This window comes from Tyto alba, unplaced genomic scaffold (assembly GCF_018691265.1).
Source record: "Tyto alba isolate M040663 unplaced genomic scaffold, T.alba_DEE_v4.0 Super-Scaffold_39, whole genome shotgun sequence".
In the NCBI taxonomy this organism is placed as follows: domain Eukaryota; kingdom Metazoa; phylum Chordata; class Aves; order Strigiformes; family Tytonidae; genus Tyto; species Tyto alba.
The window spans coordinates 8,749,728-8,763,175 of record NW_024881314.1 but is presented as its reverse complement, the minus strand read 5'-3'; the positions used below and the strand labels follow the sequence as shown (position 1 = coordinate 8,763,175).

General features: G+C 59.2%; 1 protein-coding gene across 6 annotated transcripts in view; it reads left to right on the top strand.

Moving 5' to 3' along the window:
• Nucleotides 1-117: 117 nt before the first annotated feature.
• MXRA7 (matrix remodeling associated 7) overlaps nt 118-13,448 on the top strand; it is a 30,350-nt gene continuing 17,019 nt past the window's right edge. For 2 of the 6 annotated variants that reach the window (XM_042802472.1, XM_042802476.1), the window contains exons 1-3: nt 121-599; nt 8,060-8,155; nt 10,760-10,820. In XM_042802472.1, the coding sequence (XP_042658406.1) occupies nt 234-599; nt 8,060-8,155; nt 10,760-10,820 (523 nt within the window). In that variant the 5' untranslated portion in view covers nt 121-233. Of the gene's footprint in view, nt 600-8,059; nt 8,156-10,759; nt 10,821-13,448 lie in introns of all 6 variants that reach the window. The other 4 variants (XM_042802473.1, XM_042802477.1, XM_042802475.1 and 1 more) reach the window with 4 other exon arrangements.

Sequence of the window (13,448 nt, the reverse complement as noted above, 5' to 3'; positions counted from 1 at the left end):
GTGTGCATCCCCGGCGGGGTGGGGGGGATGGCTCCGGCTGCCGGCTCCGTGCGGGAGGGGGGTGCCGAGGCCGGGGCGAGGGGGGGGGCCGGGGCTGTGGGCAGGGCCCAGGCAGATGACGCCGGGTAAAGCCGGCTGAGAGCCTGCCCAGCCCCGCCGCAGGCCGAGCGGGCTGGGCGCGCACCCTCCGCGGCCGCGCAGTCGGGTCGGGCGGGCTCCGGCAGCAGGGCGGGATGGACGCGGCTTTTGACTTGTACCTGGCCGTCCCGCTGCTCTTCACCGTCCTGGCCCTCGTCCTCGCCTCCGTCTTCGTCAGGCTGCGGAGAGGCGAGGGCGAGCGGGCGGCGGAGCGGTCCCGGGAACCGGCAGCGGCTGAGCCGGCCCGGGAGGGCGGCCCCGGGGCGGCAGCGGGGCCGGAGGACGAGGGGGGCCGGGTGCCGGTGGAGGAGGTCGGGGCGGGCGAGGAGGGGAAGGAGGCGGCTGCCGAGCAGCGGGAGGAGGCGGCGGAGCCGGGCCCGGCGGCCGAGCCCAACCCCGCGGCGACCGAGAGCATCCCCCGGCCGCCGCCCGCCCAGCCCCGGGAGGATGCGGGCAGCACGGTAAGGCCGGCTCGCTGCGGAGCCTCCCCCCGTCCCCCGGGGTCCTTGCAGCCGGTGTCGCGTCCCCCCACCCCCCCCCCCCACCCCGCAGTGTCCCTTCCCGCGGGTGGCAGGGCGGGAGCGCAGCGCCCGGGCTTTGCCTCTACGACGAGAGCGATCCCGGTAAAAGCCGCGCATTGCCCGCGGGTGGGGACGAGCCCGTTGCCCCCGAGGGCGGCGGCAGCAGGGAGGTGTTTCAGGTTCCCTTCCGCCGCAGCCCCCCCCTCCCCTTCCCCCCCCCCCCCCCCCCAAGGTATACTCTTAAAAATAATCAGGATAATGAAGATTTAAGGGAAGAGAAGTGTATGTCGGTGTGACCCCCTCCTGGGTGCACATCCAGCCCCTGGGAGCCTTCTCCTTCTCTCAAGAGCTAATCCAGGTGTTGGGGGGGACACGACGACAGTGTGTGTTTATTCTTGCTCTCTGCATCCTCTTCCTATGGGCTGCAGCAAACTTGCCAGCACAGGGTTCCTTATGCTGTCCCCAGCCGTCGGCTCTCCTTGCCTCCCCCAGGGGAAAGGATTGTTTTCTCCCTCCCTCCCAACCCCAGCAGGATGCTGGCCCCGAGGTCTGAGCCCTGGCTGAACTGGGGGGGGGCTGGTGGTGACAGCAATGCCTATAAACACCCAATAAATCCTCCTCCTGCACCGGTTCTTATTTTAAAATGAAAGGGGAACCCAGACTCTGTGGAAAGAGCTTGCTCTGCTCTTGCCTGGTTTGGATGCGACCCGGTGACAACCCGAGGTGTCTGAGCACTGGTGGCTTTCTCCCAGGGCGGTTCCTTGTCCCAGTGTGGGGGGAAAGTGAGTAATGGGGTGGCTCAGAAATGCAGGAGTGTTGCGTCGTCTGTGTGCAGACAGCATGTTTCGGCTGGGGAGCGCAGGCCTGGGGCCCAGGCGCCTGCTGGCTATTATTAGCAGCATTTGTAATCCTCAGCGACTGTATCCAGGCTGCCGGGCAGCACGCAGCCAGCCCTGGCCTTGGAAAGCATTGCCACTGACTCACTGGACGGCCTTGGGCAAGTCCCAGGGGGTTGCACACTCCCCTCTGTATGGGTGATGCTCTGCAACGCCCAGGGGTGAGCCCTGAGCCGCTCCCAGGGCTGGGGTGTGGGTCTGCCTCCCTGTGCCCCTCCTCACCTCTCCTCGTTGTTTCTGAGCCTCAGAGCTCTCCCTCTCCCCTTCCCAGCACCCCTTGGCCATGGGTACAGCTCTCCAGCAGCCCCCCTCCCTCGTCGCAGCGTCCTGGAAGCCACATCTGTCCGTCTGCCCCGTGATCTATCGGTGCATTTGAGTACTGGGATCTCTGTCAAGCTGGAGAGCCCCTGGGCTGCCGTTAGCCAGCTGGGGCCCGGCTGGGCTAGCTCAGCACCAGAGCTGGCCACCCGGCCGGAGCTGCTGAGGGCCCGGGGCGCACCCAGCGCTCTCTGATGAAGTGCAGCACCTTGTCAGGACAGATGGCTGTATGCGGTGCTGCCAGAGCTCATGGGTTCATCTGCTGTCTCGCTAGCTTGAGTCTTCTCAGGAATGTTTCTCCTCCCCTCTGGCTGCTCCTCAGTCCCGATTTCCTTGAGCAGGCGCTGCTGTAATGCTGCTTGCCTTCAGAGATGGGCTCAGCTCCTTTATTCCCCACTCGGGCACGGGTTGTGGTAACGGGGTTTGCATGTCTGGAGGCGAGCCCTTACTCAAGGCACAGGGGTCTTGTGTCCCCCAGAAGCCTGGCTGGGCCCTGCGGGACCGGGGTCTCTGCTGTGCCACCCCTCGTACAGCAGAGCAAAGGGGACGCAGGAGCTGAGTAGGGTCCTGGCCAGTTTTTCCTCCTGGGAAAGGGTTACCACACTGCAGGAGTAAGGCTCTGGAGCTGAGCGGCATCTCTTTGGGAAGGACAGTGACCAGGCGGTGGCAGGGAGCAGGGGGAAGGGGGAGGGATGCTTCTCACTGCTGAGTAAGTGTTTGGGAGCGCTGGCCCGCGCGTGATCTCGCGGCTGCCAGGGCTGCTGGGCGCAGGCTGCCCGGCCGGGGCCGGCGGTGCTGGGTGGCACGGCGGAGCGAGTACGTGCATTTCCAGCAGGCACCACACACGTGGGAGCGGGGAGCAGTGCCCGGGCTGCTGCTCCGCGGGCCAACCCTGCAGGCAGAGTGGGGGACACCGTCCACAGCCCTGCAGAGTCTCCCTCAGGTTCCCTGGTTTTGCTCCCTGTAAATATCCTCCAAGTTTTTTCATCCTCCTCCTCCTCCAGCACCGCTTTGGCCAGAGCCCAGCAGATGTTACATGCAGGGATGGGACTGGCCTTGGCCAGAGCAGTGAGTGCTTTGCAGGCGGCTGCTGGTGGAAATGTGCCCTATCAAACCTGCCTTGGCTCAGCTGAAGGCTGCGGTCCCCTGATGTGACTCAGCAGACGAGGCTCCCAGATGCCATCCGCTCGGCCCCGGGCTCCCAGCAGTGTCGGGGCCGCTGCAGGATCAGGGCTTCTCAGTACATCAGCAAGCAGAGGGCTGTGCTGGACACTTGGAGAGCTTGCTTTCCTTTTTATTTGTTTTTGTGTTTTGGTTTTGTTTTTGTGTTTTTTTTTTTGTTTGTGTTTTTTTGTTGTTGTTGTTGTTGTTGGTTTTTTTTTTTCCTCCCTCCTGTTTGCTCAGCACATACTGCACCAGGCTGGTTCAGATTCACTGCAGCCATTAACCACTCGACCAAAATGCTGATGGATGAACCCATTTGGGGAGAGCAGCCTTGGCATGTTTAATGGCTGGCTGGAGCTGTGCACCCTGCTGCTTCCTTCCTTCCCTTCTCCCTGCCTCTGCAAACCGATATCAGCTGCGTGGCTCAGCTGCCCTCCTGCTACCTCCTCCTGCAAGGGCAGGCTGCGATGTGAAGCCAGCTGGTAAAATCAGAGTAGGTCGAGGCTTCCCTGCCCCTCTCTGGGAAGAACAGGCTGTCACAGCATCGTGCCCGCTGTTATAAAATGAAGCAGTGGCAGAGCAGGGAAAGGAGCCCAGGAGTCCTTGTTTCCATTAATTTCTGGTAGTGGTTCCCCTTGTCTCTGCTGGCTCTCATCACTGAAAAAAAAGTTAATTAATGTGTTGCTGTCTGTTCTCATCCCCATCCCCAGCTTGTTAACGCATGAGGCAGCGCTGTCAAAGCAATCCCCTAATGAAAAGCTGTTGGGTGGGAACCACAGCGACGCTGGAGCTACTGAGTCTGGTGCTTGTGAGAAACAGTCAGAAAACTTCAATTCTGTATTAAGTACTTCTGTTCTGGAAATGGCAGATGGCCGGGACCGGGCAGGGTTTTCAGTGGTGGTCCAGAGCCACCCCTGGGATGCCATCCTGGCCGGGATGCTCTGGGGGTGGGGAGGGCAGTGCCAGGCTCTCTGCCCGGCGCAGCGGCCTGGTTGGTTTGCCAAGGGTTAACCACAGCTGGTGGCTTCAAATAGAGCAGGATTAAATGGGTGACACTGGGGAGAGAGGGGCCAGCTCTGGAGGTGACCCAGAAAGGTGGAGGGGGCCTCACACTCAGAGCTGTCCAGCTCGCCCCAGCCAGGGAGTCGTGCAAACCCAGCCTGACCAGGGCAGCGGGTGGTGCTGTCACCCGGACAGCAAAGGCACGAAGGGGATGTCACCTCCGCAAAGCTCCTGGCACCTTTGTTCTGTGCCCCCCCCCCCCCAATCTGTGCCTTCCTGGGGTGCTCCCGGTGCCTCCAGACACCGTAGGCAGCAGAAGCACAAACCACCCAGCTCCTAGCAGGGACCTGCTTTACGTTTAAGAAGTCCGCATCTCCCTCTCTGATACCTCCTGCCTGCCTTAACCATGCTGGAGGGGAGAGGGTGTCTAATTAGTTTGGCTTTAATTGGCAGCTGTGCAGGCTGGGGCAGGAGCTCTGCTGTCCCACAGCGTGGTGGGGAGGGATACGCTGATGTGCTATCCCTTGTCGCAGCCTTGGCAGCAGCACAGGCCCCTGCCAGCAGGATATGGGGCTCTCCAGCCGGACCCATAACTGCTCAGAGGTGCCCCAGTTCTCACGCAGTGCAGCCTGTGCCGATAACGAACGCATCATCTCTTACAGTGGCTGCAAACTGGGAAGGGAGGCAGGACGTGTGTCACCCCCCCAGGGAGGCTGTGCACGTGCCGTGACCCCCGTGGCAGCCCAGCCGTGGGGTTGGAGCGCAGGGCTGCTGCTGGGACACGGCGTGGGGCACGGTTGTGTCGGGGCTTTACGCCGTGTCCTCGACAGCAGGTTTGGGAGGTTGGGCTGCTGCCCTCTCCCTTCTGGGCTGGGTACAGCCCCGGGAGCCTGCCCAGAGCTGGTGGGCTGCTGGAGCAGAGGCCATGGGGACTCTTTGCCTTCTGAAGTGCCCACCCGTGTGAGTGGCTGCCAGGTAAGCCTTCAAGGCAAGGGCAGGCTTTGCCTTCCCCTGCTCCCTGCCCAAAGCTGCCATCTGGCTCGTCTGTGGCAGCAGGAGAGGTCCCGGTGTTGGTGCCTGTGGCGTTTGTTTGCCGGAGGCTGGGGCAAAAAAGGGAGAGCAGCAGCTGGGTGCAGTGCTGGGGTGCTGCAGCGGGGCGTGATGCTGCTGCAGGGATGGGTGCTGCCGAGCCGGGACACCTCACCCTGCTGTGAGACCCACCGGTGTTTTCCTCATCGGATCTGGCGCTGCCCGACCCCTCGCTGGGGACTGGGTGGCCCCGGAGCTTCCGCAGGGCTGTGGCCGCTCTGTGGCTCGTCCCTGCCCACAGCAGTGACAGGGGGACGGGTGGGAGTGGGTGCTCCCCACGCTTTGGCGGGGGGTCAGACCCGTGAAGTGCTGCCTCCGCACGCGGCGCCCCCCCAGCCGGGCTCCTCGGGGCTGCCGGGGCCAACTCCTGGGGTAGGAAACTGCTCTCGTTCTGTAGCAGCTCCTTCTCTGGCTGGTGTGAGGATGGAGAGCTGAAAGGGAGCTGCCAACGTAGCAGCTGCTTTGCTTTGCTAAACTCTGCCCCAAATTATTATTTATTCTTTCTTTTGAAAGGCTTCTTCCTTCCCCTTTTCCTCCTGGCTTTTCTCTTTCTGGCTGGCTGTCTCTTGTCTGCTTTCTTTCCCTCTTGCAATGTCTTGCATCAGGCTTGGAGCAGAAAGTGCAGCCATAAATGGCAACACACAGGGCCCGGGAGTTTAATCCAAGACAATTTTCTTCCCCTGCTTTACAGCTTGGGATCTTCCCTTTTCACAGAGCTGGACTGGGGCACTCAGTCGTCTCCCTCCCGCCCACAGATGCTGGGGCTGTCCCTATGAGCGAGGACAGGGAGAGGGACACACCAGCCCCACAGCCTCCTCCCATCCCTTCTGAGAAGGGAAACCCGTTGCTCATGCATGGAGGAAGCGGGGAGGAAACGGGCAGAAATAAGCTGAAAACCAGATGAGGCTGTGATGAGGAGCCCGGCCTCCATCTTCTGTAGGGCTGGGAGAGGGCTGGCACGGTGGCAAAGCCCTGAGGGGGGATTTTGGGGACACGATGCCAAGCTCTGGCATCTGAGCCATCTTCCCGTGGGAGACTTGGGGCTGTCTGTGCCCAAAATGTCCCTGGAGGCCTTGGCCTTGTCCCTGCTTTGGTCCAAAGCCTCTGCTGCCGGAGTCGGCTTCGCGCGCGGGCGTCTCGCTTGCTGGCCATGGAAGACAAAGGGCAAAAGCACGTTTCTGATGATCCAACAAATGCTTCGGCTCTGAAGCCAAGAGCTGCCAAAAGCCAAGACAGATGTATTGCTGCATTGTTATTTAAGGTAAACGACCTGCTGGATTTTAACCCTGCGGTGGCGGGTGCTGGGCTTTCCAGTGCCCCTGGCGAGCTGTGCAGAGGTATGCTTCAGACGTCAGCAGGCAGGGGATGTGCTGGGGAGAGGGCTGGGGCCACCCCACCCACCAGCAGGAGCAGGCAGGGAGTGTTCCCAGCCCTGCGTGGCCCTGGGGCCCGGCAGCTGCTGCTGAACGTGTCCCCTTGCCGATGCCGGCGGCAATGCAATCTTTGTTTGCTGCAGCAGCTGGTCTGGGCGGCCCGTGTCAAGTCTCCTCCAGATGCTCCCGGATAATGACGTGCATGGTCTCCCTGCAGTGCTTCTTGTTGCCTTTTTTTTTTTTTTTTTTTTTTTTTTTCCTGTGAGGAGGCTTTCTTGGTCAGCATGCGACCGTGGAGAGATGCTGGCTCACAAGCTGGTGGCTGGAGCACTCGGGTCCCTGCTTCTCCAGCAGCTCCTGCTGCCATCTGGCCCTGGTCCACCAGGGTCCTTCATTCCCCACCGCTCCAAAAAGTCTCCCTGCATTGCCCCTGGGCTGTACTTCTCACAGAAGAGCAGTGCCCAGGGTGCCATAATGTCTTGTTCGGTTGTCAAGTCTCCCAGCATTGCCCTAACACCTTCCCCCTCTATTTTTTAAGCTTCAGGGCACTGTCCTCACCTCACAGAGCAACCCCCAGCTCAGCTGCTCTTGCCCCACGGCTGCGAGGGAGCCGGCACAGCAGCACTCGCCAGCCACGGCAGAGCTGAGGAGCCCTGAAATTTGGGAGCAGGCTCCCTGGAGGTGTTGGGGTGCTATAGGCAGGGAGGGCTCTCCCTTCCGCCCCGGCTGGCAGGGGCTGCAGGCACAGCCAGGCTCGGGGTGGGGGTTTTGTCCGTGTTGACAGGTTTTCAAGCCAGCCCAGAGGCTGCTCCCAGCCCGGCACTGGTATTTCGCTGCAAGGCTGGTGGACACGATGTCCCTGCTCCCTGCCCACGCGTATCCTCCTCCGCGGCTGCCCTCCCAGCACAGCGGGGAAAGGTTCAGCTGAGAAGTGTCTGGGCTGGGAGAGGGCAGGGGAAGGAAGGCTTTGCACGGGGATCGAGGCTTCGCTGCGTTCAAAGCTGATGTGGGGCTGAGAAGGCAGAGAAGCCCCAGCTCCAGGATTGCAGCGGGGGGGGGGGGGGGGACGGACAGGAGGGTTTCAAGGGGGTATTACCCAGCAATGGAGAAGGCAGCTGGCAGAGCAGGCCCTGCAAGTGTTAACGAACTGAGCGTATCGTGCTGTTCCTCTCCCCTCCTGTGAGCCCTGATCTGCTATATCAGCATCCTGGGCAGCTGCTTCCAGCCCTCCCAGGACACCCCAGGTAGCTGGCCAAGCTGCTTCCCCCTCGCCGACGGCTCCTTGCAAGGGTCCCGCGGGCTGGGGCTGCCGCAGAGGGCAGCTCAGAACTCCAAACCCTGGCTCCAGGGCTGGGCATTGAAGGTCGCTGGTGTTCCTCGCTCCAGCAGCCATGCCGTGGCTCGGCACGCGGATGGGAGGCAGCTCGGGCACGGGGCAAGGTGGGCTGCCGGCCACAGCCTGAGGTTTTTCCGCGTGTGCTGATGCTGTCTGGGCTGGTTGTTTGAGCCCAGGGAGGGCTCGGGGGTGTTTGTGCTCAAAGTTTTTGCCTCTTTCCAGATACCACCTTCGGATGCCTCACCTGAGTCCAGCCTCGGGCACGTGGGACAAGCGGAGGATGAATGTGGCCATGAAGCACTTCCCAACAAGGCAGAGGTGCGTGGGATGGAGAGCCAGCCCAGCGACGTGTGCTGGTGTCCCTGCGTGGAGGGGACATCGTCCCAGGGTAGCAGGGGCCGTGGAGGGGGGTGGGTGGGGGGGCAAAGCTTGCCTGCTGCGCTCCCCCGAGGGGGTTTGGGTGGGCTTTTAATGGCTTGGTCTGTTGAAAGCAGAGTGCTCCAGTTGCAAATGTGCTTCTCAGATATGCAGGGAGCAATGCTTGGCTCCTGGGGGGGGGCCTGGGGGGCTCTGGCAGTGGGGCAGCGATGGGAGCGAGCAGCCCTGGCGAGGCGGGGGGCTGCAGCACGGGGGGAAGGGAGGTGCTGGCACCTGCCTCTAAGCCACCCAAGCAGAAGAATGTTGTGCAGCAGTGAAGCTACTGGCTGCCACGAGCAGGGGGTTCCCAGCACAGCCACGGCACGTTGCTGTCACCTGCCAGCCTGGCATCCCCAGCGGCTCCCTCTCTGCTCCCGTCAAAAGTTTCTTTGCGTTGAAGCAGAGATATTTTCCTTCCTTGGATGTTTGGCACCCAAACTTCTCACTCGATTCCACTGGTAAATGCTCAGAAATGCTCAGTTCCTAACGCCTGGGCAGGGAACAGGATAAAATATCCCTTCTGTGCCAGCTCACAAGGAGACGGATTCGGGGAACTGCTGCCCCAGGCTTGTGGCCGAGTCCCCAAGGCCAGGGCTGAGCATCCCCTCCCTGCACCCCCATTGAGGCCGCTCCTTTGGGTGCTTCCCGGCTCCCAGCCGTCCCTGGGGGAAGCCCAGGTATCTGGTGGGACGTGCCCCTGTTTGGAAGCATGGCCCAAACCAGCTGTGGCTGTGGGGGGCCAGAGTCTCAGCAGCTTGTCCTTCTGGGGAGCCGGAGAGCTGGGTGGCAAGAAGAAGCCAAATGGCTGTGAATAATGTGCATTCCTCACTGATGACAAACTAACCTAGTTCTGGGTCGGAGCTGCATACCACACTCCAGCAGTTTATCTAAAACTGTGCACTGCAAAGCCAGTGCTCGGCTCTGCCCAGGTTCCTTCTTGGATCATCTTCGTTTCCCTCAGGTCTCCTTCGCCCCAGCTTTTCCCGTGTCCCCCTCGATAGCGTGGTGGCTCGCCAGATCCCCCCTGTGCTCCCTCCCCTCTCTCCCACGTGCTTTACCCTTTGCACGCCAGCCCCTTTACTTTGAATGGGATGCATGGGGCCAGGGAGGATGCAGGAGGATGCTCCAGGGCTCGGCTCACAGGGGTTTGTGGCCAGGGTGCTGTGTTTTACGGGAGGAAAGCACATACACAGGGACACTGCCACATGTCCCTGTCTTATCAACAGAGCTGGAGTGTTCCTCTCCCTCCCTGCTTGCAGTTTGCGTGACTTTCTGCAAGGGGAAGGAATCTGAGCTTGATAAAGCTTGTCGTAGCTTGTAGGAGGCAACCCCCAAAACTTCCAAAATCGCTTTGTGTTTTTTAAAAAAAAAAAAAAAACAAAAAACACAACAAATATGCTGCTGCTGCTCTGGTCTGTGCTCCAGAGATCAGCTGTGCCAGCACAGCACGTGTGGGCAGGCCTGTCTTGGAGGAGCAAGGAGCTGGGGGTCCATGGGCTGCTGCCAGCCGAGGCTGGGAGGGGTCCCAGTGGGGTCCCAGCACAAACCCCCCCCAGTGCTGGCTCTGACCACTGGTCCTGGCTGGCGAGCGCTCCTGTGCTTCGGTGCAGCCGCTCGGCCCATGGCTGCAAGGTGGCTTTTGCTGGGGACCCACCTTCTCCTGGCCTGGGGACAAAGGAGAAGCCCCTGCCACTTGTGGCTCAGACCCCTGCACGTCCCCGGGGAGGGATGGTGCTGGCAGGGGGGTGCTCAGGCACAAGGCTGTGCCTGGGGATACTGAGATAGCAGCTGCTTCTTAAAAACCTCATCTCCCCTCAGTTATGGGGAGGCACTTGCAGTTTGCAGCCTTTGGGTGGGACTGCAGTAAGAAAGACCAAATCTTCCCCCCTGCACTGACCAGTGAGAGGAAAGCAGATTAACGAACCTCGCTCATTAGCGAGCATCCTTTCGGCCCGTTCCATGAAGGAGGCAGGGAAGGGTTACCCAGCCCCACCACAGGAGCTCTGGTCTGTGCCTCCCTGCCCCGCCGGCTCTGGTGCCCTGACTGAACACGGGTGATTTAGCACAGCTAAATTTATCAAACACATATAATTTATATAGGTTTCTTTTCCGAGTTAAGTACAGGTGGCCCGTCCACCTGGGTCCAAATTGGTGAAAATTTAGTCAAGTCCAATTATTAATGTCAATTTCTGTTTTAAAGACGTGTCATGAAAAGAACAAGTCCCCACCTACTATGTTAAAATTCCAGTACTCTGATCATTTTCCTACCTGATCTAACCCCCCTACGATCCTTCCATGTCAGCTCTTCCTACCATTTTATTTTTTTTGAAAGTAATACAGTGTACAGATATTACAACTACAATGTGATGATACAATTAAACATTTTCTACAGTTCTTACTTTACTACTAAACATATGGATAATGTCAACAGAAGAAAACAATGCACGATTAGACAATCGACGTGCAACTTTCTCCTCATGGCTGCTCGGTTTTTAATTCCTCCAGGAGGAAGATCTGGACTCAGAGAACGAGAAGCTGGTGGTGAGAGAGCCAGAGGATGAGGATGGTGAGTGCCAAGCAAGCCAGCACCCTGCAGGGAGGGTATGGATGGGTCTGAGGGGCTGAAGCACCGAGTGCTTGGGGTTGGTCTCGTTTCTTGAGGAAATTCGTACCCCGGCAGCAGCCCCTGTTTGCTTCCCCTGATGCTGCCCTTGGGCTGTTTGCCACAGGGTACCTTTGTGATGGAGCAGCTCCTTGCTCACACTCAGGACGATCTCCAGGGGCTTTAGTCAGAGCTGTGTTTAACTGATTAGCCAATTAGTTGATTGGAAAATGATTAATTGACTAATTGGGGTGATAACTGTTGCGCTCGTAAGAAAATGAACCAGATGGTGCCAAGCAAGTGTGTGTGTCTGAAGGACACTCTGCTCTCCTGAGCAGCCCGGGAGATGCTGGGATGTCCCCAGGAGCTCTTGCCCAGGGGCAGCAGGAGAGCTCGGGGTGTTCCCCCTTCCCTGCCCCACTTTCTGCTTGCCCTTTTTAAGGTGCTGTGTGGCAATCCCCCGGCCTGGGAGGATTACATCTAATGCCACAGGGAATCAAATTTTAATCCTGGTGCTGTGCCCGCGAGGTGGGGGAAGCGCCTTTGGAGATGCGGTTCCCAAAAGACACTTATTCTACCCCATTAGGCTTCCTCACAGCACCGGTGACGGGGGATGTTACCCTGTGGGAGACCTGGTTTGAGGAATGATCCTGCCAAATAGATGCTCAGTAACTCTGCTCAGCCAGGGCCTGCCTCTTTCAGTTCAGCTCTATTTCAGGGCTGCTCTGGCACCTCGGTGCATCACCCCAAAGTGGCTGTGGCTTGGGATCAGGAGGAGATGACAGTCCCTGGCCATGAGCCATGGCTAGCCCAGCATCCTCCCTAAGCACCTCCTGCAGACAGCCATCGACTCCTCTCCTGAATTGTTTACACCATTTCTGAGGTGTTTTACGATGGGACCGGGTAAAGCAATGGCCCAGCCATGATGAGGCGAGCAGAGCGCAGCTGGGAGTAACGGCGGTGCCCTGGCTTCGAGGGGATCAACCTCGCTCCTTCCTTCACTGTCTCTCCTGCGCGTCGCTTGGCCCTGGCCCAGCTCAAGCTGCTGAGCCGCTGCCCGGCAAGCCTGCCAGCAGAGATTCCCCTCGGGCATATGGGGATCGTGCAGGCAGTCTGTCACCAGCCCGGGATGCTGCTGTGGTGGCCAAAACCACCAGAGCAGCCACCTCCGGGCGTCGGGCAGGGAGCTGGCAGGGAGCACGGCGGGAGCGAGCCTGCTCGGGGCAGAGGTGTGCTCCGGGGGCTGCCGGCACCCTGCCAGCCCGGGGTCACCGAGCTGGCAACGCGAGGGCAGAGAGATGAAAGACAAATGTTTCCTTTAACATGAACTCACGGAGGCTCTGAGTAAGTAGGTCACCTCGTATTTCTGTAGTGCTTTTGCTGTCCACGTGAAAACCCAACCTCCCCTTTTCTGTGTGTTTCCTGAAGTTTGTTTTCGGTCTGCAAAGTTCCTCAGCTCAGAAAACAGCCAGTGGTTTCCAAAGCCACACACTGGCTCCTTTTTAATCACAACATGTGGGCAGGGAGGTGGGTAGCTTCCTCGCCTTGCTCTTCCCCTATTCTTTTCTGGTGGGATGGCAATTAAACTGCCCTTTTTGGGGACAGGCAAAATCCCAAATCTCAATTTACTTGGCAGAAAACCATGTGAGGGAAATGATCTTAATTGTCCTTGAAATCAGGCAAGCTATACAAAGGCAATGAAACAGGTCCTGCTCTGCACCGGGGTAAGAAACAGGATGTTACACCCTCTTTTTTTTTTTTTTTTTGTCCTTTTAATATCTTCCAAAGCAGCAGCCAGCTGAATTTTCTTTCCATGCACTTTTGTGGCCACCTGAAGGGCTGATAAGCCACAGCATTACTGCTTGTTTCCAGCTGGCCAGCCTTGTTTGTGTGCCCGTTCAGAGGGTTTTCCCACCGAGGGAAGTGGGATGTGGCCGAGCTGAATGTTTGGGGCTGCAGGACAGGAACATCAGGGTGCTTGTGTTCGGACATTTGTGAAGATGCTAAGGGAAAGGGTTTGCCTCATCGTTCCCCCAGGAGCCCTGATGGTGTTTTGGGATTAGAGGAACACTCCGCATCGGTAACTGAGCAGTAATCCACCAGGACTTCCCAGGGAAGCTCCCCAAGCTCAGGGATGTGGAGATGTAAAGAAGAAGGGAGGAAATGTGCCTATCTGCAGGGAAGAGGTTTCTGTTAAATTCCCAGCCCGCTACCACCTCTCCGGGCACACTCCATACACAGCAGCAGTGACCTTGCAGTGGTCGGCACGCTCCATCCCGTTCCTGCCCGTGCAGCCTGGCACAGCTTGTTTTTGAGATCTCGGGTTTCCCCATCTACAAAATGAAGCTCTGACTTGCCTTTTGCGTGGGGGTCCCCGAGGCCTGTGAGAGCTCTGGCAGCAGCTGAGTGCGTGCATGAGCTTGGGCTGGGAGAAATCGCTAAATCAAGCAGCTGACCTTGGACGCAGGGAGAAAATCCTTAAGAGCAGTACCGGCAGGAAAATAGAGGGAAGCTGCTGATGCTGAATTCTTCTGGGTGTGAGGAAGGGAGGAGGGGGGCTGTGGGGTGTTTTTAATTTGGGCAGGTGGAGGA